Below are 24,509 nucleotides of genomic sequence, written 5' to 3' on the forward strand. Positions count from 1 at the left end.
TAATCCCCCAATTTTGGGGTTTGGCAGATGGAAGGCAGTGCTTAATATCTAAAAAATTATATAATGTCAAAATAGTAGAGATGAGCAGATCGCTTTGCATAACCCTTGTCCACGGTCCAAGTCCATGATCTCTAGCCATGGACAGGAGCAGTGTGAATTTCCTGAGCTTCCAGGTTCCCCAGCACAGGGTTTGACTAACTGGTCTAGCACCATTTGTGCGGCACTTTGGAAAGGTGATGATGCGCCAGCCCCGCAAAGAATAAGCTGAGCCTAAGATTCCAGAGGGTAAAGAAATTCTGGCTGATTCTGTCATCGGCCGGAGATCACTGACCCGATCCATGGACCAGGGTTGAGCGAAGCGATCTGCTCATTTCTGCTAAACAGATACATTTTCCAAATAACAAAATATATCCCAAGGACAATAAATTACATTTTAGGGTTAGGGCTAATGATTCGCAGTTGTTACTGTAGAGGATGGCATGACCAATTGATTGGTTTAGGAAAACAATTATTCTTTTTTTTTACGAGGTGGATTATAGGGTTTGTATAAATCTTTGAACTTCAGTAAATGGAATGATCAATTAGAAGCTGCATTTTGCATTTTGCTTGTTTAAACTTTATTTTATGGTAAAAATAGTTGGATGATCACAAACATTTACATGTGACAAAAAAGTAAAACTAAAAGCTACTGTACAAAAAGGCAAATATTTTTCATAGGGGTTATCCCCTTTTGGAGAATCTTCATCTCCAACTGCAGTTTGTTTTAAAATAACCAACCGCTCATTACTCATCGTCCTAGGATCCAGCGCTAAATCTTTGCCCTGCTCCTGGCGTCTGGTATTGGCTGAGGCACTGACTCCACGTCGACAGTGCGGCAGCCAATCAGAGAACTCAGCAACGCTGAATGGGGTGGTTCAGTTTACATGGGCAGAGTTGCTGAGCTCACTGATTGGTTGCCACACTTTTGCCATGAAGTCAACGCCACATCCAATACTGGACACCGGGAACAGCGCCAGAAGCTCAGCGTTGGACCCGGAGAAAGTGAGTGAACAGTGGTTGATTATTTTCTAACAAATGGCAGCACGGGATGAGGATTTTCTATAAGGAGACAAGCCCTTAAGTTCTTGACCAATGTTTAGTGTTATAACTAGCTTTTCCTATCTCATCAGTGATTTAATTTGAATGTCTATTATAATATTAGTACATACAACAAATGCTATATCATTGAGTGAATCCATTTGTTTTTAAGCAGATCTTATTTGTGTGTAAAACATTTCAAACATTCAGGAATTGGAAATGTTTTTATTGTGAAAGATTTCGCATGTGGAATTAGAACTGGCTTCGATGAAAACACTCTTCGAATACGGTACGTGAAATTTTTTTCTGATATATATTTGAGTTTTTAATCGTTAAGACTTGATTTCTTGGTAAGATATTTCTGACATTATGGGCATGAAAATGGCTTCTCCCCTATGTGAGTTCTTTGATGTCTAACTACTTCTAACTTCTTACTAAAACATTTCCCACATTCGGAACATGAATATGGCATTGATCTTGTATGAACATTTTGATGGTTAACAAGAGATGATTTATCGGTAAAAAATGCTCCACACTCTGAACATGAAAATGGCTTCACCCCTGTGTGAACCCACTGATGTGTAACAAGATACGATTTCCGGTTAAAACATTTCCCACATTCTGAACATGAATATGGCATTGATCCTGTATGAATATTTTGATGGTTAACAAGAGATGATTTATCGGTAAAAAATGCCCCACACTCTGAACATGAAAATGGCTTCACCCCTGTGTGAACCCACTGATGTCTAACAAGATGTGTTTTATTATTATAAAGTTTCCCACATTCTGAACATGAGAATGGCTTCTCCCCTGTGTGAGTTCTCTGGTGTGTAACAAGAGCTGATTTCCTGTTAAAACATTTCCCACATTCTGCACAAGAAAAAGGCTTCTCCCCTGTGTGAGTTCTCTGGTGTCTAACAAAATCTGATTTCTGGTTGAAACATTGTCCACACTCTGAACATGAAAATGGCTTCTCCCCTGTGTGAACCCACTGATGTCTCGCAAGACTTGACTTATCAATATAGCATTTATCACATTCTGAACATGAATGTGGCTTCTCCCCTGTGTGAATTCTCTCGTGGGTAACAAGACCCCATTTCTGTTTAAAGCATTTTCCACATTGTGAGCAAGAAAATGGCTTTGCATCTGTGTGGCTTCTCTGATGTCTAAAAAGAAAAGATCTTTCGCTAAAACATTTCCCACAATCTTTACAAGAAAATGGCTTCTCCCCTGTGTGACTTCTCTTATGTTGAATAAATTTTGATTTCCAGTCAAAACATTTTCCACATTCCAAACATGTATATGGCTTCTCTCCACTATTAGAAATTTGGTTCACGGTATCTTTTCTGTTTCCTTTATTTTCCTTAACATTCGGTAATGAATCAGAAGACAGGACCTGTTCGAAAGGATCTGATGATAGACTGTTGCCGGGAAGGGCGATATATGGAATTATGACATGTTCTTCATATGTATCATATGGGATACCACGATTATCTGCTTTACAATCTAAAGATATCTGATGTCCCTCAGAGATCCCGGGACATTCTTCTGCAAAGAATAAAACTGATTATCTTATTTTTTAATAATAAAATGTCTACTGATAATTTATAACATTAATGTCAAAATTTTCAGCCAAAGTGCAAGGCATGCAGCAAAATTGGCTTTTTAACTAAAACAGTGATGCAAAGCCAATCACAATCTAACATTGGGCTTTAAAACAAAAAACAGAAGATAGCAAACATTAGGCCTCATGCTACTTTCTTGCAGTTTATTTTTAATGAACCAAAACCATTTTCATAGGTTCATATATCAGTGTTGGCCGTCGTCAGTCTTTTCTAGTTAAATGCTCAGTGGAGAATTGTAAAAGGAATGTAAAAAGTTAGGAGTGGATAAAAACCGGAATTAGTTTTACTGGTTATGATGTTTCCAGGAGTCCACATGACAGCACCATAGGAGGAGTTATCCGATATCCTCTGTAGGGGCAGGATGCACAAGAGGTTAAAAGCCCTCCCACCCCCAACCTCCTCATTGATTTTCCAAGAACCACATTGGCTGGGTACAACACAATTTTATTCTAGACTACTTAGACATATGTTAGAGTCACATACAGTAGCAATATAGGGAGGGAAATAAGGGTGCTGTCATATGGACTCCTGGAAACATCATTACTGGCAAAACTAATTCTGGTTTTCCAGTACATCCTCATGACAGCTCCATAGGAGTATACCCAAGAACTCATAGATTAAGGTGGGATAAATGCACCTTCCTACCAAACACAGATCTCTGCTGTGAGAGAATATCTAGTTTGCAGTGTTTGCAAAATGTAGTATGTCCTGACCATGTGGATGCGGTACAAATCTGTTCAATGGTAGCCCCTGCTCTAGTTGCCCAAGAGGTGGAAACTGCTCTGGTAGAATGGGCTTTGATAATTTCAGGGGGAGACTGTCCTTCTGAAAGGTACGCTAGATTAATCATGGATCTAACCCATCTAGCTAAGGATGGTTTTGAAGCCTTTCTGCCTATATTTTTCCCCCCAAACTGTAAGAAAAGATTAGAGTCTAATCTCCAGTTCCGAATGGCTTCCAAATAGGCCAACACTGCTCTGCGGACATCAAGATGGTGAAACTCTTCCTCTCTCGGATTTCTAGGGTATTCGCAGAACGATGGAAGAACCACTTCTTAGTTTAACCCTCCGTCACATACAATAGGCCTGACAGGCACATCTCTTTTACTTTCATTTCTCCTTCCTCACCAGATTGTGAGGAAATCCCCTCCCTCCAGGTAGTCTCCTGTCTCTAGCAGCTCTGTGAAACCTCATACCACAGTTGGATTGCAGAGCTTCAGGAGGACAGATATAACTGCGCTAATCTCTCAGGCTCATTGTATGTGAACACGTCACACTCAATAAGGTTGGTATTTTATGTTTTTATTCATCACAATTGTTTATTTAGTTTGTTTTATGAATGTATAGCACAAAGTGTGAGGATATTTCATAGAAATAAGGCAGATTAAAAAAGAAAGTGTGCTGCTCAGGCAAATACAGTAGTTCCCTAACACATATTCCTTCTCTTGCTTCAGATTATCTGCTGAAATGGAGAGGAAAATGTACAATTTATCAAAAAACCTTGATGTTGAGGAAGTAACAAACATGCTGTTAGATGATGCAGACCCCACACTGAATGAGGATTTAGGAGAGGAAAGTGAGATTGATTCTCATGATGAGGTGGAAGTATGTGAAGTGGATTCTGAAACAGAGCAAGATGGTGACAGTGTTGAGGATGAAGATGTAGATTCTTATTATATGGGAAAAGATAAAAAAAAACAATGGAACAAGAAGCCATTCCAGAAAAAACGTAGGGAACCTCAAAACATTATTACTCACCTTCCTGCAGTTATAGGAACTGCAAGTAATGCAAAAACTGCAGTTGAATGCTGGAATAGTTTATTCACAGATGATATTCTGGACTCTATTGTCACATATACCAACCAATATATAGACATTATAAAGGACAAGTTCATCTGCAACAGAACCATCAAGGCCACAGATGAAATAGAACTGCGTGCTTTTTTTGGATTATTATACCTTGCAGGAGCTTATAGGGCAAATAGACAAAGTTTGGAGGAACTTTGGAGTAAAGATGGGGATGGAGTTGAAAAATTTGGCCTTGTTATGTCCATAAACAGATTCAAGCTTCTAATTCGTTGCCTTCGGTTTGACTACAGAACTACCCGAACCGAACGTAAAACACATGACCGACTTGCTCCAATTCGTGATATATTCTAAAAATTTGTTGAAAACTGTAAAAAAGCCTATTGCCCTGGGGAGAATCTCACTATTGACAAAATGCTCCCTGGTTTTCGTGGTAGATGTGCCTTTCGTCAATATATTCCATCAAAGCCTAACAAATATGGAATAAAAATGTATGCCCTTGTTGATGCCAGTAAGACCTACACTTACAACCTGGAAGTTTATGCAGGAAAACAACCAGAAGGTCCTTACTGTGTCAGCAACAAACCCAGTGATGTTGTAAAAAGACTGGCTGAGCCCTTATTTGGATCGGGCCGCAATATAACAGCTAACAATTGGTTTTCAAATTGTGATCTGATTGATTATCTGAAAATGCAGAAGCTTTCATATGTCGGAACTGTAAGAAAAAATAAAAAAGAATTGCTTACACAGTTTGTAAGTGTGAAAGGGAGACAACAGTACAGCAGTATGTTTGCATTCCATAATGGAAAAGTTTTGGTTTCCTATGTACCACAAGCAAAAAAAATTGTACTTCTTCTATCAACACTTCATGATGATGCCATCGATCCTGGGACTGAGGCACAAAAAAACCCGGAGATAATTACATTTTATAATGCAACCAAAGGGGGTGTTGATACAGCTGATCAGATGTGCTCAACTTTCAACGTCAGCAGAAACACCAAACGCTGGCCAATGGTCATATTTTTTGCTATGTTGAATTTGGGTGGTATAAATTCACAAGTCATTTACCTTGAAAACAAGATTGAACCACTCCGTAGACGATTCTATCTGAAAAAATTGGCCCATGAACTAGTGCTTGGAGAGCTACGCAGGAGAAGTATGAAAACAATCGGTATCCCCTCTCGCCTTCAAGTTCAGCTCAAAAGATTCCGCCCAGATGATGATAGTGAAAATTCACCACCTGCACCACCTCCCAAAAGAAGGAGATGCACCACCTGCACCACGGAAAGCGGAATCAGAAGGCTTTCTAATTATGAATGTCACAAATGTCATAATGCAATCTGCCTGACACATGCAAAAATGATGTGTAATTCTTGCTCTTTGCTCTGCAAGTGTAATTTTTCTGGGGAAACTTCAGGATCTAATTCTGATTGAATATGTGTTTAATAGTACTTAAGGTACCTTAAAATTAAGTTTGTTTCCATAAATTTTCTTTGTAGAGTTTTTTGACAGAGTCGAACTGGGGACTATTTGGCGGGAGTTTTGAAATGTTTGTATTTCAGAGTTATTAGTTTTATGTTAAGTAAATGGTTTTTTTTTTGCACCTGATTATGTGTAGTCTCTTTTATTACATCCCTATGAAGGTCACTGATCACTTTTAGAGCACTGAAATTGCAAACATTAGATATTATAGGTATTTTTCTAGCCTGCGGCGCCTGACAGTCACATTGTATGTGAACTCGTTAGAACCGATATTGTATGTGACGGAGGGTTAAAGACACCACCTTCGGGTAGAAACTTGGATCCAGTTTGAGACTGATTCAATCATCCCAAATCTGCATACATGGCTCGACAACAGAGAGAGCCTGGATCTCACCCAACCGTTTAGACGTGGTAATTGCCACCAAGAAGACTGTTTAGAGAGTCAAGTTCTTTATTTCTAATTCATGAACTGGGCCGAAGGAAGGTTTGCAAAGAACTCTCAGGACAAGATTCAGATCCCACGGACGGGAAGAAATTCTCTGGGCAGGCCTAAGTCTCTGGATTGCCTTGGCAAATCTGATTATCAAGGGATGCAAGGACAATGATATGTCGAAGAAAGCACTTAGTGCTGCAATCTGCACCTTCAAGGTACTTAGTCTAAAACCTGTATCAAATCCCGCCTGCAAGAAATCAAGGATCGCAGGGATGTCTGGTTGAGAGGTGTCTACCGTCCTGTAGAACAGACAAAAGGTCCTCCAGACTTTTTTATATATGGTTTGGGTTACAGGTTTTCTACTAGCCTGTGTAGTCTTGATCACTCTGGCGGATAAGCCTTTGGTTTTCAGTATCTCCCCTTCAGAAGCCAGGCTGAAAGCTGGAGTTGTTGAAGATTCCGATAAAACAGTGGACTTTTTATGATGTTTGTCTGTCACTTCCAGGATGGATTTCTGTAGAGGCCTGGAATGGAATTGGCTCCATCTGACGCAGGTGATGCACGACGTCATGATTCCCAAAATACTCATTGCCTTTCGAATCAATGTTTTTTTCTCCCTTGCAAAAAAACGAATCCTTTGTGGGACTGAGAGCATCTTGTCTTCCGGGAGATAAGACGTTCGCGTTCGGGAGTCGAGATAGGCTCCCAAGAAGATGTGTGAAGTACCTGGGACAAGATTGGATTTTTCTTTGTTTACAATTAAACCCAGGCTGGTTAATGTCTGTAGGACAAATTCCAGATGTTGAGTCATATCTAGAGGGGATCCTGCCACCATCAGGAAGTCGTCCAAGTATGGAATGATGGTAATATCCCTGAGTCGGATATAGGCTACCACCTCTGCCATGATCTTCGTAAAGATTCTGGGAGCAGATGACAGGCCAAAGGGAAGACATCGGAACTGGTAGTGTAGAATCTGACTGCCTGATGGTAGCGCAAACCTCAGATATTGCTGACTTGAGGAATGTATCGGCAGGTGGTAATATGCATCCCTGAGGTCCAGGGTGCAAATTACCGCATCTGTGTCTATCAGGGGAATGGCTGATCTCACAGATTCTATGCGGAATTTTTTGTAGTGGACCCATCGGTTTAGGGGTTTCAGATTGATAATTGTATGGAACTCCCCTGATGTTTTTTTTTTTACTGAAAACAGAGGAGTATTGGCCCCAATGTTGGTCGTGTTCTGGAACTGGAACAATAACCTTCTGTTGTAGAAGTTTCTCTACGTCTGCACGTAGACGGGAAAGTGAGGTAGGGGAACCCCTTGTTAGGTGGAATCTTTGAGGGGGATTTTGAGAAAACTCTATCCTGTAACCCTGCGCTATAGTTGATAATATCCAGGGATTTTGAGTTACCTGATGCCAACTGTTTTTGAAAAACCTTACCCGCTCCCCTATTCTGACATAGTCATTGTCGTTTTGAACGGGAGATAGTACTGGGCTGGTATTTTTTATGTTTGTTCCCCTTATTAAAACTCCAGCTCATGGATCCCCCTTTTTTCTGAGTGTTATGTTTACGGAAGGGGAAAGGTTTGCGAAAGGGCTGCTCCATCTCTTTCTCCTCAGGAAAGCCCTTCTTTTTATCGGACGCTTTTTCTAGTATGTCATCTAACACTGGTCCGAATACTTTGAGCCCTGAAAACGGAATGGAGCACAGCTTGTTCTTAGAAGCTGTATCCCCAGACCATGTCTTTAACCAAATAGCTCTTCTGGCTGATTTGGAAAGCTCATTATTCCTGGCAGCAAATCTGACCGATTCTGCCAAAGCGTCGGCCACAAAATTCGTTGCCATTTTGAATAGGGGCAATGATTGACTGAGAGATTCCCTCAGGGTGCCATCCCGTAGGTGACCCTTTAGCTCATCTAGCCAGACTTTCATGGATCTGGCAATAGATGTAGCAGCAACGTTAGACTTAATAACTGCCACCGAGGCTTCCCAGGCTTTTTTCAAAAGTCTATCCACCTTTCGATCCATAAGATCTTTAAGTCCTGATGAATCCTCAAAGGGGATAGAGGTTTTCTTGACCACCTTGGCTAGTGGGACGTTGATCTTAGGAATAGTGTCCCAAACATTGGTGTTTTCTGGATCAAAGGAGAGTCGGATGCAGAAGTCTCGTGGAATAGAGTCTCTTCTCCGCATCCTCCCATTCCTCCAGGATCATGTCTTTCACATGAGTATTAACAGGGAAAACCATGGATCTATGGGTTCTAAGTACACCAAACATTTCATCTTGAATGTTTCTGCTCTTCTCCGTCTCTTCTACCTGGATTGTGTTTCGGACGGCTCGTAGAAGAATCAACATACCATCTGAGTGGAACATATACTTTTTACGTTCCCCTCCCTGAGGTGGACTAATGGTCTCACCGTTGTCAGAGTCCCAAGATGGGTTGATTTCACCTTCAGAAGATGGTGCTGTATCTTCTCTGGGTCTTTCGGGTCCCCGGACATCCTGGACCCCTGAACCTGGGGACACCAGAGACGTAATAGAAGCCTGAACTTCTTCTTTGATCATACTACGCATCTCATTTAATAAAGCTCTATTCTCCTCCTTTAGCATGGAGGCTCTACATTCAGCACATAGACACTTTTGTATATGAGTCGGGAAGTCTGATGTTACAATCCAGGCACCTCCTGGTTTTCACTGTGGCCTTTTTCCCTGTATCCTTCTTCTTTTCAGAAGGAGGTGGTAACTGCACAGAGACATCATAACTGTGGGGCGATCCAGGGAGGGTATCAGGGTGTGACACATCAGCCATTGTAGCGTACTGCTAGGAGTGCCAAAGCTGTAAGCCAGCCTTTGATGCTCCCCAGCTCCCCTTTTTGTACCTTACCTGGTCGTCCTGTCATGTTCTCCTGCTCCACTGGCGTCCACAGTCGATCTACGCTTGAATATTCCGCGCGACCGCCGACAGGAAGTCGTCATCCATGAACTTCCGGTTTCGACCCCGGGCGGTCCCCGAAGGCGGGAGAAGCTGGGCCCGCCCTGAGCAGGACGACGAGAACCCCAGCGATGGGGAAGCGGCACCCAGAGGCTCCAGCATACCGGAGGGCTGAGGAATTCCCGACAGGGAGTGTCGGCCCAGGACCCACTTGACGGCGGGAAGGAGAGAGCCGCGGCCCTCCCAATCCCCCAGGGCCCTGTAAGTATCAGTGTTCTTCTGCACTAGTTCTCCCTGCACCAGCGCTCCTCCACTACTCCCTGTCCTGTGTAGGGACAGGAAAAACACTGAGGAGGTTGGGGGTGGGAGGGCTTTTAACCTCTTGTGCTTCCTGTCCCTACAGAGGATATGAGATTACTCCTCCTATGGTGCCGTCATGGGGACGTACTGGAAAAGGGGATTTTTTTATAGGTTTCCTACCTTTGTAATAGACTCCTGGCAATTTAATTTAAAAAATAATGGATAATTTGCAACATTCGGTGAGAACTGAATATTTCCTTTCATAATGGAGCTATTGAATAAACTGAACTACTGTGCTAAGCACCTTCTGTGCGCAGAGAGGTCACAATTGTCCTGCATTTGTTTGCTGGATAACACAAAGAGATCAGGCAAACGCTAATTATAATCAGTCTAAATGAGCTTGGTGGACTCATTCTAAAAGTAGTGGTCCATACTCTGAGGTTTCCAGTAATTTCTCCTCATACAGCAAAAGGGATAAGGGCTATGAAGGCCCTGACCCAAGGCTCTTGTCCAATGCCTGAAATTAATGCACACAAAGGGTTTGAAGACTATTGTGTGATCACGGATACAATCAATACCTACAGGAGACTACACAACATTGTAATCAATAAAATAATAGTTCATTCATTATATTATTAAAATCCGAACAAGAAAATATAGGCAACAGGTGGAAAAATCAAGGCAGGGGACAAATATTCAATATACCATAGTGCTGCTAGCAGTCAAAATATATCAGGTAAGGTAAAATCCATGTTGAAGAGCAATAACGAAACAGACCCAAGAATATAAATTGCCTCCAAAAAAAAAAGTATGACTGCTAGTCAAGAAATGTAATGTGTACCTAGGAATCCTAGTATAAGCAAAATATATAAAATGGCAGTGGCTGGCTATAAGTATAGTGAATAATAAATAATGGATAGTTGGTACAGCTCTCAAATAGAAAGCAATATGCTATACTGCAAATGTGATTAATGGAAAGGTAAATAAAGTGCCAATATGCTGTAAAAGAGGCAGTGCAATCTGCATATAAAACATTTACAGGTAGCAGGAAAAGAAGAAACTTTATCCAGCGATGATATTGTTAATAAAATTTATTTCTCTTTATTGAGTAAAATTTAAAAGATAATCCAGTGGATACAATCAAGAGCAACTACCATGCACCCTCCACGGCGATCCAGATCGACGGGTTTTGACTCGTTAGGTGTTAGTCATGATTATGACTAACGAGTTGAAACCCGTCGATCTGGATCACCATGGAGGGTGCATGGTAGTTGCTCTTGATTGTATCCACTGGATTATCTTTTAAATTTTACTCAATAAAGAGAAATTAATTTTTATTAACAATATCATAAATTTTATATAACATATTTACATAGTTAATATGGTTGAAAACAGACAAATGTCCAAAGATTTTAATTGGATGGGAGAAAATAAAAGTACAACCATAATGCAAGTTCCGTTCTGACCCCAAAAAACCTAATTATTTGCTTCTGATCTCAATTGTCAATCCACTGGACATTCAAGAAAGCACCTTACATATTTACATAATTATTTATGTTATTTGTTTTTAATAAAAGCATCTAAGTCTGAAAAAACATCTATATTGTATAAAAAGGTATAAAAACCCTCCAGACCGATGGTTTTGTTCTGTTCAAGAGCTGAAAAGCCCTCACCCTCCAAGTAATTTTGTCTTTGTTATTTTACAAAGAGCTGTCGCCCAGCTTATATTATCTTGGTTAAGAATTACTTTTGATGTGGCGCATATATATATATATATATATATATATATACATATACACACAGTGCTGGACAAAAGTATTGGCACCCCTGCAATTCTGTCAGATAATACTCAGTTTTTTCCTGAAAATGATTGCAATCACAAATTCTTTGGTATTATTCTCTTCATTTAATTTGTCTTTAATGAAAAAAACACAAAAAGAATTGTCCTAAAGCCAAATTGGAAATAATTCCACACCAAACCTAAAAAAGGGGGTGGACAAAAGTATTGGCACTGTTTGAAAAATCATGTGATGCTTCTCTAATTGGTGTAATTAACAGCACCTGTAACTTACCTGTGGCACCTAACAGGTGTTGGCAATAACTAAATCACACTTGCAGCCAGTTAACATGGATTAAAGTTGACTCAACCTCTGTCCTGCGTCCTTGTGTGTACCACATTGAGCATGGAGAAAAGAAAGAAGACCAAAGAACTGTCTGAGGACTTGAGAAACCAAATTGTGAGGAAGCATGAGCAATCTCAAGGCTACAAGTCCATCTCCAAAGACCTGAATGTTCCTGTGTCTTCCGTGCGCAGTGTCATCAAGAAGTGTAAAGCCCATGGCACTGTGGCTAACCTCCCTAGATGTGGACGGAAAAGAAAAATTGACGAGAGATTTCAACGCAAGATTGTGCAGATGGTGGATAAAGAACCTCGACTAACATCCAAACAAGTTCAAGCTGCCCTGCAGTCCGAGGGTACAACAGTGTCAACCCGTACTATCCGTCGACGTCTGAATGAAAAGGGACTGTATGGTAGGATACCCAGGAAGACCCCATTTCTTACTCCGAGACATAAAAAAGCCAGGCTGGAGTTTGCCAAAACTTACCTGACAAAGCCTAAAATGTTTTGGAAGAATGTTCTCTGGTCAGATGAGACAAAACTAGAGCTTTTTGGGAAAAAGCATCAACATAGAGTGTACAGGAAAAAAAAAGCATACAAAGAAAAGAACACAGTCCCTACAGTCAAACATGGCGGAGGTTCCCTGATGTTTTGGGGTTGCTTTGCTGCCTCTGGCACTGGACTGCTTGACCGTGTGCATGGCATTATGAAGTCTGAAGACTACCAACAAATTTTGCAGCATAATGTAGGGCCCAGTGTGAGAAAGCTGGGTCGCCCTTAGAGGTCATGGGTCTTCCAGCAGGACAATGACCCAAAACACACTTCCAAAAGCACTATAAAATGGTTTGAGAGAAAGCACTGGAGACTTCTAAGGTGGCCAGCAATGAGTCCAGACCCGAATTCCATAGAACACCTGTGGAGAGATCTCAAAATGGCAGTTTGGAGAAGGCACCCTTCAAATATCAGGGACCTGGAGCAGTTTGCCAAAGAAGAATGGTCTACAATTCCAGCAGAGCATTGTAAGAAACTCATTCATGGTTACCGGAAGCGGTTGTTCGCAGTTATTTTGGCTAAAGGTTGTGCAACCAAGTATTAGGCTGAGGGTGCCAATACTTTTGTCCGGCCCTTTTTTGGAGTTTTGTGTGAAATGATCAATGATTAGATTTTTGCTTCATTCTCTTTTGTGTTTTTTCCTTGCAAGCAAATTAAATGAAGATAATAAGACCAAATAATTTGTGATTGTAATCATTTTCAGGAAGAAACTGAGTATTATCTGACAGAATTGCAGGGGTGCCGATACTTTTGGCCAGCACTGTATATATATATTACCATGAGAAGAATCTGTGACTTCTCTGCATTTAGTGATCACTACTCACCTGGGTGGTCATATGTATGAATCTCCTCTTTACACCGCTCATCACCCCTCACATATGTCTCTGTAGTATTAATATGGATCAGATCTTCACCCTGAAACAAATATTATAAAAGTCACAGACAGATGGAGAAGTCCCATCTATGATCAGCTCTAATCCTGCCATCTCCACCGTTCTCATTACACAAGTATAAACCATATAATACTGGTGGATAAAACAAGACTGAGCACAAGACCTTCACAGCCGTCTACACATCATAGGGGAGATCTCATGACACCTTCTCTCCATCTACCTGATGATCCTGAGGAACATTGGGATCTTCTTGTTTACAGTCCTGTGGAAGAAGAGGACGGGGACATCTCTCTGGTGTTGTCCTCTTACTGGATAGAGCTGGAGGAAACACATACAGGACTGAATTCATTCTTTACATACAGATAATTATAGACCGTGTGTAGTTAGTTCTGTCTATTACCTGGTGATGTGAGTGGCTGGGGAACCTCCACCATGACGTCCTTGTACAGATCTTTGCGTCCTTCTAAATACTCCCACTCCTCCATGGAGAAATAGACAGCGACATCCTGACACCTTATAGGAACCTGACACATACAATGATACCGTCATCCCCCCGATCCCTCCATAGCGTTACTGTATAATGTCCCAGCATTCCCACCTCTCCAGTCAGCAGCTCAATCATCTTGTAGGTGAGTTCTAGGATCTTCTGGTCATTGATGTCCTCATGTATCAGGAAGTGAGACTGAGGTCCTGTGATTGGGCTCAGGGGTCTTCCCCATCCCTCAGACACAGGGTCCTGACAGCGCTCACTAGAGGTCTTCTTCACTAATATGTAATCCTGGTTATGGAGAGACACATTAATAAATCTCACTACAGCCATTTCCAGAGTCCTCACCTCTCCAGTTCTGTCCATCTGTTATTCCCATAGATAAGAATGATGTAATGTGACGTCATCAGAATCTCTCACCTCTCCTGTAAGCCGGAAGAGGATCTCTAGGGTGAGGTGTAATATCCTCTCCACCATCTTCTTTCTGTCTCTATCCATTCTTCTCTAGGAAAATGATATAGATAAATTATTAGTATACCATATTGTGGGAATGTGAGTAGATAGAAGATGACTCATTGCAAGACATATAAAATACTGAATAATAAATAAAATGAATAGCATGATGCCGGTATAAAGCAATAATGTGGTAGAGCACTTCATACATCTTGAGGTCAGACAGGGATATTTATGTGCTATCAATTAGCATTGCAGATGTTATAAAATAAATTATCTGAATTAACAATATAAAGAAGGCAACAGTCTTTGTACAGCCAATAAAATATGTTAATGGTTTATTTGTATACATCTCACCACTCCACGATAAGTTCTGGAAAGAAGTGGTCTTCTAACCCCACTGCCTATTCTACACCGTGCGCACGATTATTGGGCAATTTGTATTTTTGATGATTACTTTTATTATTTAACATCACCAGTGCTGTCGGTCAATCTAAAAGAGTAATAAACCTGAATATTTAAGAAAGTAAAAGTGCGGTGTTGTCTTAGGAGAATATCTCTATGTGCAGAAGTATTATGAAAATATATGAAAAATTTTAATTTTCCATCTCAATTGTCTATTTTCATCTGTTCTAGTGAGAATAAGAACCAAACGAGTCAATGTCAAAAAATACATTTCTGACATTTTAAAAAAATATATCAGTGACCAACATATTCTTCTTAATACCAGTGATAAGCCATCCACCCATGGAGTCCATTAGTTTCTTAATCTGTCGATGATCATCTTTTTGGGCAGCACCAGCCACAGCCCCCGACACTGATCAGAGAGGGGCTGTTTTCCTTCACCATAAATGTTGAGTTTAAGAAAAGCCCAACAATTCGCACTAAGGTCTACACTGTGTGCAGAATTATTAGGCAAATGAGTATTTTGATCATGATACTTTTTCTACATGTTGTCCTACTCCAAGCTGCATAGGCTTGAGAGCAAACTACCAATTAAGTAAATCTGGTGATGTGCATCTCTGTAATGAGGAGGGGTGTTGACTAATGACATCAACACCCTATATAAGGTGGGCTTAATTATTAGGCAACTTCCTTTCCTTTGGCAAAATGGGTCAGAAGAGAGATTTGACGGGCTCTGAAAAGTCCAAAATTGTGAGATGTCTTGCAGAGGGATGCAGCAGTCTTGAAATTTCCAAACTTTTGAAGCGTGATCACCGAACAATCAAGCGTTTCATGGCAAATCGCTAACAGGGTTGCAAGAAGAGTGTTGGCTAAAAAAGGCGCAAAATAACTGCCCATGAATTGAGGAAAATCAAGCGTGAAGCTGCCAAGATGCTATTCACCACCAGTTTTGCTATATTTCAGAGCTGCAACGTTACTGGAGTATCAAAAAGCACAAGGTGTGCGATACTAAGGGACATGGCCAAGGTAAGGAAGGCTGAAAAATGACCACCTTTGAACAAGAAACATAAGATAAAACGTCAAGAATGGGCCAAGAAATATCTTCAGACTGATTTTTCAAAGGTTTTATGGACTGATGAAATGAGAGTGACTCTTAATGGGCCAGATGGATGGGCCAGAGGCTGGATCAGTAAAGGGCAGACAGCTCCACTCCGACTCAGACGCCAGCAAGGTGGAGGTGGGGTACTGGTATGGGCTGGTATCAACAAAGATGAACTTGTATGACCTTTTCGGGTTGAGGATGGCGTGAAGCTCAACTTCCTGACCTACTGCCAGTTTCCGGAAGACAACTTCTTCAAGCAGTGGTACAGGAAGAAGTCGGTATCATTAAAAAAAAACATGATTTTCATGCAGGACAATGCTCCATCACATGCATCCAACTACTTCACAGCATGGCTAGCCAGTAAAGGTCTAAAAGAAGAAAAAATAATGACATGGCCCCCTTGTTCACCTGATCTGAATCCCATAGAGAACCTGTGGTCCATCATAAAATGTGAGATCTACAGGGAGGGAAAACAGTACACCTCTCGGAACAGTGTCTGGGAGGCTGTGGTGGCTGCTGCATGCAATGTTGATCGAAAACTGATCAGGCAACTGACAGAATCTATGGATGGAAGGCTGTTGAGTGTCATCATAAAGAAAGGTGGCTATATTGATCACTAATTTTTTTGGTTTTTGTTTTTGCATGTCAGAAATGTTTATTTCTAAATTGTGTGCACTGATATTGGTTTACCTGGTGAAAATAAACAAGTGAGATGGGATTATATTTGGTTTCTATTAAGTTGCCTAATAATTCTGCACAGTAATAGTAACCTGCACAAACAGATATCCTCCTAAGATAGCCAAATCTAAAAAAAAAAACACTCCAACTTCCAAAAATATTACGCTTGGATATTTATAAGTCTTTTGGGCTGATTGAGAACATAGTTGTTGATCAATAAAAAAAAATAGTCCTCTAAAATACAACTTGCCTAATAATTCTGCACACAGTGTAGGTTCAGTGAGGAAGAGGCCATGTCATTATGTAATTTTTTCATCTTTAAGACCTTTCCTGGCACTGATGCTGCGATTGAGTATTGTCCTGCAGAACAATCCTGATTTTTTTAAAGATGCAGATATTTTCCTGTACCTCTGCTTAAAGAAAGCATCTTCTAAAAACTGGCAGAAGTTTAGGGAGTTGATTTTGAGTCCATCTTCAACTCGAAAAGGTCCAACTAGCTCACCTGTAATAATACCAGCCCATAACAGTGCCCATCCCGCTGGTGTCTGAGTCAAAGTCAAGGTCTCTGCCCATTAATGATCCAGCCACAGGCCCATCCATCTGGTCCATCAAGAGTCACTCTCATCAGTTCATAAAACCTTTGAAAAATCTGTTTTCAGATATTTCTTGGACAAGTCTTTTCTTGTGTCTTGTTCAGTGATGGTCGGGGTTCAGCCTCAGTCTTGTCGCTGAGCACTGAACACCTAGTTCTTCTGGGTCTCCAGGGAGGCTGCAGTTCTGAAATACAACAGCACTGGAGGATAATATCTTCCTGGTCGCTTCACATTTGAGTCTTCTGAAATCTTTTGCAGTTAATGCTATTCTTTTTTTCTTTTGTGACCCTGTAGAATTTTGAAGTTTCTGTGGTCACTCCCCAATATCTGAACAATTTAAGGAGTGCTGCATCACTCTGTAAGACTTTTAACCATTTTTGACTTTTTAGAGTCAGTTGAAACTCTTTTTGGCCCATTTTGCCTGAGGAAAAGAAGCTGCCTAACAATCCCCCACCCCCGATAAAGGGTGTCAATATCCATAGGCCACACACCCCTCATCACACAAGTACACATCACCTGATCTACTTCATCCGATAAACATAAAAGTTTATATAGCTTGCATTTGGAAAATCTGCATAAGAATGATGATATGGTCAACATAGTCACTTGCCTAATAATTGCGCACACAGTGTTTGTTTCAAAGTGGTCAAGAAAACTATTTTTTTTATTCTCCACTGCTATCAGCTTCAGGTGCAATGTTCAAGAAACATCCCACAATTCATAGAATGTGGATTCCACATCTGACCCCTGACAAAGCAAGAAAAGTGAAAATATTATGCAAAAAGTGTTTAGGAGTGATATGGTAAGAATTTTTTTGTTTGTCAGTAAAACTCATTGATGGTGATGTGTGTCAGGGCTCTTTATATCACTGTAGCAATTGCAGACACCTGTGCTAATTAGTTTGGCAGGTGTGTCCAATGAAAGGCAAGACTACTTAAGAAGGCTGTCCCACATTATTAAGCAGCCTACATTTTCTGCCAAAATGGGAAAGAAAAAGGATGTGTCGGCTGCTGAGAAGCAACAAATTGTCAAGTGTTTACGTCAAGGCATGACTACAATCAACATTGCCAAGACACTTCATCGTGATCATCGCACAATCAAGAAGTATGTAGCTGATTCACAGTACACACGTGTGCGTGCGGATAAGGGAACATTGAGGACTCTTTCCTACAGGCAATTACTTCAGGTTAAAAGAGCAGCGGCAAAAAAGCCTTGTCATAGCAGCAGACAAGTTTTTGAAGCGGCTGGTGCCTCCAACGTCCCCCGAACAACAAGATGCAGGGTGCTTCAGAGGTTTGCAGCTGTGCGTAAGCCATCCTGTTGACCTCCTCTATCCACTGCACACAAGCAGGAACGGCTCCAGTGGGCCAAACAATACATGAAGACTGACTTCAAAACTGTTTTGTTCACCGATGAGTGCCGTGCAACGCTCGATGGTCCAGATGGATGGAGTGGAGGATGGCTGGTTGATGGACACCCCATGCAAACACGGCTACGGCGCCAACAAGGAGGAGGTGGAGTAATGTTTTGGGCTGGAATCATGGGGAGACAGATTGTCGGCCCCTTTAGGATCCCTGAAGGGGTAAAGATGAACTCCATAATGTATGTTCAGTTTCTCAAACAGCACTTCCTTCCATGGTTCAAGAAGAAGAACCGTGTATTCCACAGCAAGATCATTTTCATGCATGATAATGCCCCGTCTCATGCTGCACATAACACACCTGCATCTCTGGCTGATATGGGCATAAAAGGGGACAAACTTATGGTGTGGCCCCCATGCTCCCCTGACCTCAACCCCATTGAGAACCTCTGGAGCATCATCAAAAGGAGTGTCTATGATGGCGGGAGGCAGTTCACATCTAAGCAACAGCTCTGGGAGGGTATTCTGTCCTCATGCAAAACAATTGAACCAGGAACCATCCAAAACCTGACAAATTCAAGAGACGAGAGAGTTCAGAAGCTCCTTTCGAACAAGGGGTCCTATGTGCAAATGTAACATCACCTAGAATAAAGTTTTGAGTTGAAAACTGTTTGATTTCAGTTTGTAATAACCTGTTAATGGTTATAATTTCAAAAATGACCATTTTTTTGTTCTTTATTAAAATGAAAAGGTTGAAAACTCTGCTATGCATAATAATTTGGAACATGCATTTTGAGTGCAGTTTGAGTGTTTTATTTTTTTTAAAATATCCTGTTATCATAGGCAGTTTGTATAAAAACCTTTCAATTGTACTCTAATAGTTATTTGACTGGAAAATTACAATGACTGCAATTCATATACAGTGCTGGCCAAAAGTATTGGCACCCCTGCAACTCTGTCAGATAATACTCAATTTCTTCCTGAAAATGATTGCAATCACAAATTCTTTGGTATTATTATCTTCATTTAATTTGCTTGCAAGGAAAAAACACAAAAGAATGAAGCAAAAATCAAATCATTGATCATTTCACACAAAACTCCAAAAAAGGGCCGGACAAAAGTATTGGCACCCTCAGCCTAATACTTGGTTGCACAACCTTTAGCCAAAATAACTGCGAACAACCGCTTCCGGTAACCATCAATGAGTTTCTTACAATGCTCAGCTGGAATTGTAGACCATTCTTCTTTGGCAAACTGCTCCAGGTCCCTGATATTTGAAGGGTGCCTTCTCCAAACTGCCATTTTGAGATCTCTCCACAGGTGTTCTATGGGATTCAGGTCTGGACTCATTGCTGGCCACCTTAGAAGTCTCCAGTGCTTTCTCTCAAACCATTTTATAGTGCTTTTGGAAGTGTGTTTTGGGTCATTGTCCTGCTGGAAGACCCATGACCTCTGAGGGAGACCCAGCTTTCTCACACTGGGCCCTACATTATGCTGCAAAATTTGTTGGTAGTCTTCAGACTTCATAATGCCATGCACACGGTCAAGCAGTCCAGTGCCAGAGGCAGCAAAGCAACCCCAAAACATCAGGGAACCTCCGCCATGTTTGACTGTAGGGACCGTGTTATTTTCTTTGAATGCCTCTTTTTTTCCCTGTACACTCTATGTTGATGCTTTTTCCCAAAAAGCTCTACTTTTGTCTCATCTGACCAGAGAACATTCTTCCAAAACGTTTTAGGCTTTCTCAGGTAAGTTTTGGCAAACTCCAGCCTGGCTTTTTTATGTCTCGGGGTAAAAAGTGGGGTCTTCCTGGGTATCCTACCATACAGTCCCTTTTCATTCAGACGCCGACGGATAGTACGGGTTGACACTGTTGTACCCTGGGACTGCAGGGCAGCTTGAACTTGTTTGGATGCTAGTCTAGGTCCTTTATCCACCATCCGCACAATTTTGCGTTGAAATCTCTCGTCAATTTTTCTTTTCCGTCCACATCTAGGGAGGTTAGCCACAGTGCCATGGGCTATAAACTTCTTGATGACACTGCGCACGGAAGACACAGGAACATTCAAGTCTTCGGAGATGGACTTGTAGCCTTGAGATTGCTCTTGCTTCCTCACAATTTGGTTTCTCAAGTCCTCAGACAGTTCTTTGGTCTTCTTTCTTTTCTCCATGCTCAATGTGGTACACACAAGGACACAGGACAGAGGTTGAGTCAACTTTAATCCATGTTAACTGGCTGCAAGTGTGATTTAGTTATTGCCAACACATGTTAGGTGCCACAGGTAAGTTACAGGTGCTGTTAATTACACGAATTAGAGAAGCATCACATGATTTTTCAAAGGGTGCCAATACTTTTGTCCACTCCCTTTTTGGTTTGGTGTGGAATTATATCCAGTTTGGCTTTAGGACAATTCTTTTTGTGTTTTTTTTCATTGAAGACAAATTAAATGAAGAGAATAATACCAAAGAATTTGTGATTGCAATCATTTTCAGGAAGAAACTGCGTATTATCTGACAGAATTGCAGGGGTGCCAATATTTTGGCCAGCACTGTAGGTAATTTGGGAAAATCTGATAAAATATTATTTGCATAATAATTTGGAACTCAGTGTAGTTGGGCAATATTCTGAAGCTTGTTTCCATTGTGATTATGATATTTTATAAGCAAGTTTAAATCTCTCAGCTAATTCAAGATGTGTATTTGGTGGGGGCACTGCTTTTTATTATAACACAGAAGAAACACTGGCATGGTTGCATGCAGGGTGCAGTGCATGTTCAGGGGTTAATTTCTGGTCCAACAAAAAAAATAATTATAACCATGTCCTGTTGATTACAGCAACAAAGAAGAGCTACCCTGAAAGCCTAGATGGTCTGAGAGCAGAGAGAAGTGATGAGGAGACAACCTGAGGGTAGGAAGTAGCGCTGAGGAAACGGCCTGAGGGCAGAAAGGAGCACTGAGGGGACGGCCTGAGGACAGAAAGGAGCGCTGAGGGGATGGCCTGAGAGCAGAAAGGAGCGCAGAGGAGACGGCCTGAGAGCAGAAAGGAGCGCTGAGGGGACGGCCTGAGAGCAGAGAGGAGCACTGAGGAGACGGCCTGAAGGCAGAGAGGAGCGCTGAGGGGACGGCCTGAGGACAGAAAGGAGCGCTGAGGGGACGGCCTGCGAGCAGAGAGGAGCGCTGAGGGGACGGCCTGCGAGCAGAGAGGAGCACTGAGGGGACGGCCTGAAGGCAGAGAGGAGCGCTGAGGGGACGGCCTGAGGACAGAAAGGAGCGCTGAGGGGACGGCCTGCGAGCAGAGAGGAGCGCTGAGGGGACGGCCTGAGAGCAGAAAGAAGAGCTGAGGAGACGGCCTAAGGGCAGAGAGGAGCGCTGAGGAGACGGCCTGAGGGCAGAAAGGAGCCCTGAGGAGACGGCCTGAGGGCAGAAAGGAGTGCTGAGGAGCCGGCCTGAGGGCACAGAGGAGCGCAGAGGAGACGGCCTGAGGGCAGAAAGGAGCACAGAGGAGACGGCCTGAGAGCAGAAAGGAGCGCTGAGGGGATGGCCTGAGAGCAGAGAGGAGCGCTGAGGAGACGGCCTGAAGGCAAAGAGGAGCGCTGAGGAGACAGCCTGAGGACAGAAAGGAGCGCTGAGGGGATGGCCTGCGAGCAGAGAGGAACGCTGAGGGGACGGCCTGCGAGCAGAGAGGAGCGCTGAGGAGACAGCCTGAGAGCAGAAAGGAGCGCTGAGGAGACAGCCCAAGGGCAGAGAGGAGCGCTGAGGAGACGGCCTGAGGGCAGAAAGGAGCCCTGAGGAGACGGCCTGAGGGCATAAAGGAGCGCTGAGGAGACGGCCTGAGGGCAGAGAGGAGCGCTGAGGGGACGGCCTGAGGGCAGAGAGGAGCGCTGAGGGGACGGCCTGAGGGCAGAAAAAAGCGCTGAGGAGACGGCCTGAGGGCAGAGAGAAGCTCTGAGGAGACAACCTGAGGGTCTAAAGAAGCTCTGAAGAAACGGCCTGAGGGCAGAAAGGAGCACTGAGGAGATGGCCTGAGGCCAGAGAGGAGCGCTAAGGGGATAGCCTAAATGCAGAAAGGAGAGCTGAGGGGATGGCCTGAGGGTAGAAAGGAGCGCTGAGGGGACGGCCTGAGGGCAGAAAGGAATGCTGAGAATGTGGCCTGAGGGCAGAAAGGAGCACTGAGCAGATTACCTGAGGGCAGAAAGGAGCGCTGAGGAGACAACCTGAGGGCAGAAATAGGCGCGAAGAGATGGCCTGATGTCACGGGTGTGTTGGAGGTGACGGACAGTCGCCCTGCAGGGGGTTGCAGGAGATCTCTACGTTTGGCATTCCAGACAGCTTTTTAGATAAGAGGCTGTCTTTAGGACCAAGCGGCTACCTCTTTCTTGCTAATTAGCTCTCTGGTCTGGGTGTATATATACCTGGGGTGGCTGAGAGGGAGTCACCGGTTATATTCATTTCTACTTGTGAAGCTTAACAAGAACAGTACTTCATCCTCTCTGGAGCTTGAGGCCGTGTGCTTATTTGGAGTTCATCTAAAGCAAAGCCGTTTTCCCCCTTTTATGTCTACCCATGTTGTCTATAGAGTTTAGCGGAGGTTGACTACTGCTCATCTCCTCCCATCCCCACCCGTAGCCATACTCCAGGGAGAGCAGGGCGAGGCCCGCGTGCGGCGATTGCTGAAAAGGCAATATAGAGACGGTAGTTGAGACAGGGTGATGCCAGAACAGACTAGGAGGTCTCCACTTCCCCCTTTCCCTAGTGTCTGGGCTCCCTTTCCCTTTTCCCTCTGTGTTGCACTAGTATTCCCACACCTGGCATGACACCTGAGGGCAGAAAGGTGCGCTGAGGGGACGGCCTGAGGGTAGAAAGGAATGCTGAGGAGATGGCCTTAGGGTATAAAAGAGCACTGAGGAGACAGCCTGAAGGTAGAAAGGAGCGCTGAGGAGATGGCCTGAGGGCAGAGAGGAGCGCTGAGGAGATGGCCTGAGGGCAGAAAGGAGCGCTGAGGAGATGGCCTGAGGGCAGAAAGGAGCGCTGAGGGGACAGCCTGAGGGTAGAAAAGAGCGCTAAGGAGACCGCCTGAGGGTAAAAAAGAGCACTGATTAGACAGCCTGAGGGTAGAAAGGAGCGCTGAGGAGATGGCCTGAGGGCAGAGAGGAGCACTGAGGGGACGGCCTGAGGGCAGAGAGGAGTGCTGAGGAGATGGCCTGGGGGCAGAAAGGAACACTGAGGAGATGGCCTAAGGGTAGAAAGGAGCGCTGAGGAGATCGCCTGAGGGTAGAAAGGAGCGCTGTGATGGCCTGAGGGCAGAGAGGAGCACTGAGGGGACGGCCTGAGGGCAGAAAGGAGCGCAGAGGGGGCAGCCTGAGAGCAGAGAGAAGCACTGAGGGGACGGCCTGAGAGCAGAGAGAAGCACTGAGGGGACGGCCTGAGAGCAGAGAGGAGCGCTGAGGACATTGCCAAGAAATGCTGAGGAGACGGCCTGAGAGTAAAGAGGAACGCTGAGGAGACGGCCTAAGTGTGGAATTTATAAGAAAAAGAACTTTGGTGTGAAATATAACGGGAATCCTGAGAGAAAGTGGATGGAGCTCAATATAAAGGAGCAGAACTGACGAATTTAGCAGTAAACACAGCCTTAAAGGGGTTGTCCATTTACTATGTGTTCGGGGTAGACTTATATGGTACAAGAGTGTGGTTAGATGTATGCTTAAGGACGTGGCAGATGTAAAAAAGTGAGTGTGAGCCCCAATATGGAAAATGTTAATAATGTGTGTACAGCGCTGCAGAATATGGTGGCGATATGGAAGAAAGTGCAATGAATAATCCTAATAGAGAATAAGGGGGAATCTCCACATACCTCCACCTGCAGAGCCGCCACCACATATATGGCTGTTGTGTGCGCACAGGACCTGTGGTGAGGTCACAGGAGGGGAGGAGTCAGGGGTCACATGATCAGGGGCCTCAGTGGATGCAGGACACTGCTGTACCCTGCAGGATGGAGCGCGTACAAGTGTTTATAGTGTGTGGTGAGCGTCTCTATTAGGTTATAGGCCAGACACTATGTTCCTCACTTATCTGTGTGACTGGCGCCTCATACCGGCCTTATCCATGTGCATTTATAATACTAGGCAGCCGCCCCTCCATGAACCGTCGGTGTGTGAGTGGTTGTTTCATCCATTTTGCACCTGTGCTGCCTCCGCCTTTATCATGGG

General features: G+C 43.2%; 1 protein-coding gene across 2 annotated transcripts; it reads right to left on the minus strand.

Annotated features, from left to right (window-relative positions):
- Positions 1-776: 776 nt before the first annotated feature.
- LOC141194403 (uncharacterized) lies at positions 777-24,238 on the minus strand. Of its 2 annotated transcripts, none has more exons than XM_073662310.1 (7): positions 24,155-24,238; positions 14,133-14,216; positions 13,824-14,003; positions 13,626-13,749; positions 13,446-13,543; positions 13,157-13,247; positions 777-2,628 (listed from the first exon to the last, which is right to left on the minus strand). In XM_073662310.1, exons 2-7 carry the CDS (start codon positions 14,208-14,210, stop codon positions 1,445-1,447), a joined length of 1,755 nt encoding a protein of 584 aa, XP_073518411.1. In that variant the 5' UTR covers positions 14,211-14,216; positions 24,155-24,238; the 3' UTR covers positions 777-1,444. The 2 variants fall into 2 exon arrangements, with proteins under 2 accessions (XP_073518411.1, XP_073518412.1); XM_073662311.1 differs by lacking the exon at positions 24,155-24,238 and adding an exon at positions 16,853-17,116.
- Between the last annotated feature and the right edge of the window lie 271 nt (positions 24,239-24,509).

The sequence above is a fragment of the Phyllobates terribilis genome, unplaced genomic scaffold, assembly GCF_046119375.1.
Source record: "Phyllobates terribilis strain yellow unplaced genomic scaffold, ASM4611937v1 Scaffold_70__1_contigs__length_7381418, whole genome shotgun sequence".
In the NCBI taxonomy this organism is placed as follows: Eukaryota; Metazoa; Chordata; class Amphibia; order Anura; family Dendrobatidae; genus Phyllobates; species Phyllobates terribilis.

What these genes read in the sequence shown, in the direction of transcription:
- LOC141194403 (XM_073662310.1), bottom strand. Translation starts at nt 14,210, where the DNA reads ATGGATAGAGACAGAAAGAAGATGGTGGAGAGGATATTACACCTCACC. An exon ending in TCTTCCGGCTTACAGGAGAG is followed by an intron (nt 14,004 to 14,132) that starts GTGAGAGATTCT and finishes CTCCATAACCAG; the next exon opens with GATTACATATTAGTGAAGAA. An exon ending in TCATACATATGACCACCCAG is followed by an intron (nt 2,629 to 13,156) that starts GTGAGTAGTGAT and finishes TATTCTTTGCAG; the next exon opens with AAGAATGTCCCGGGATCTCT.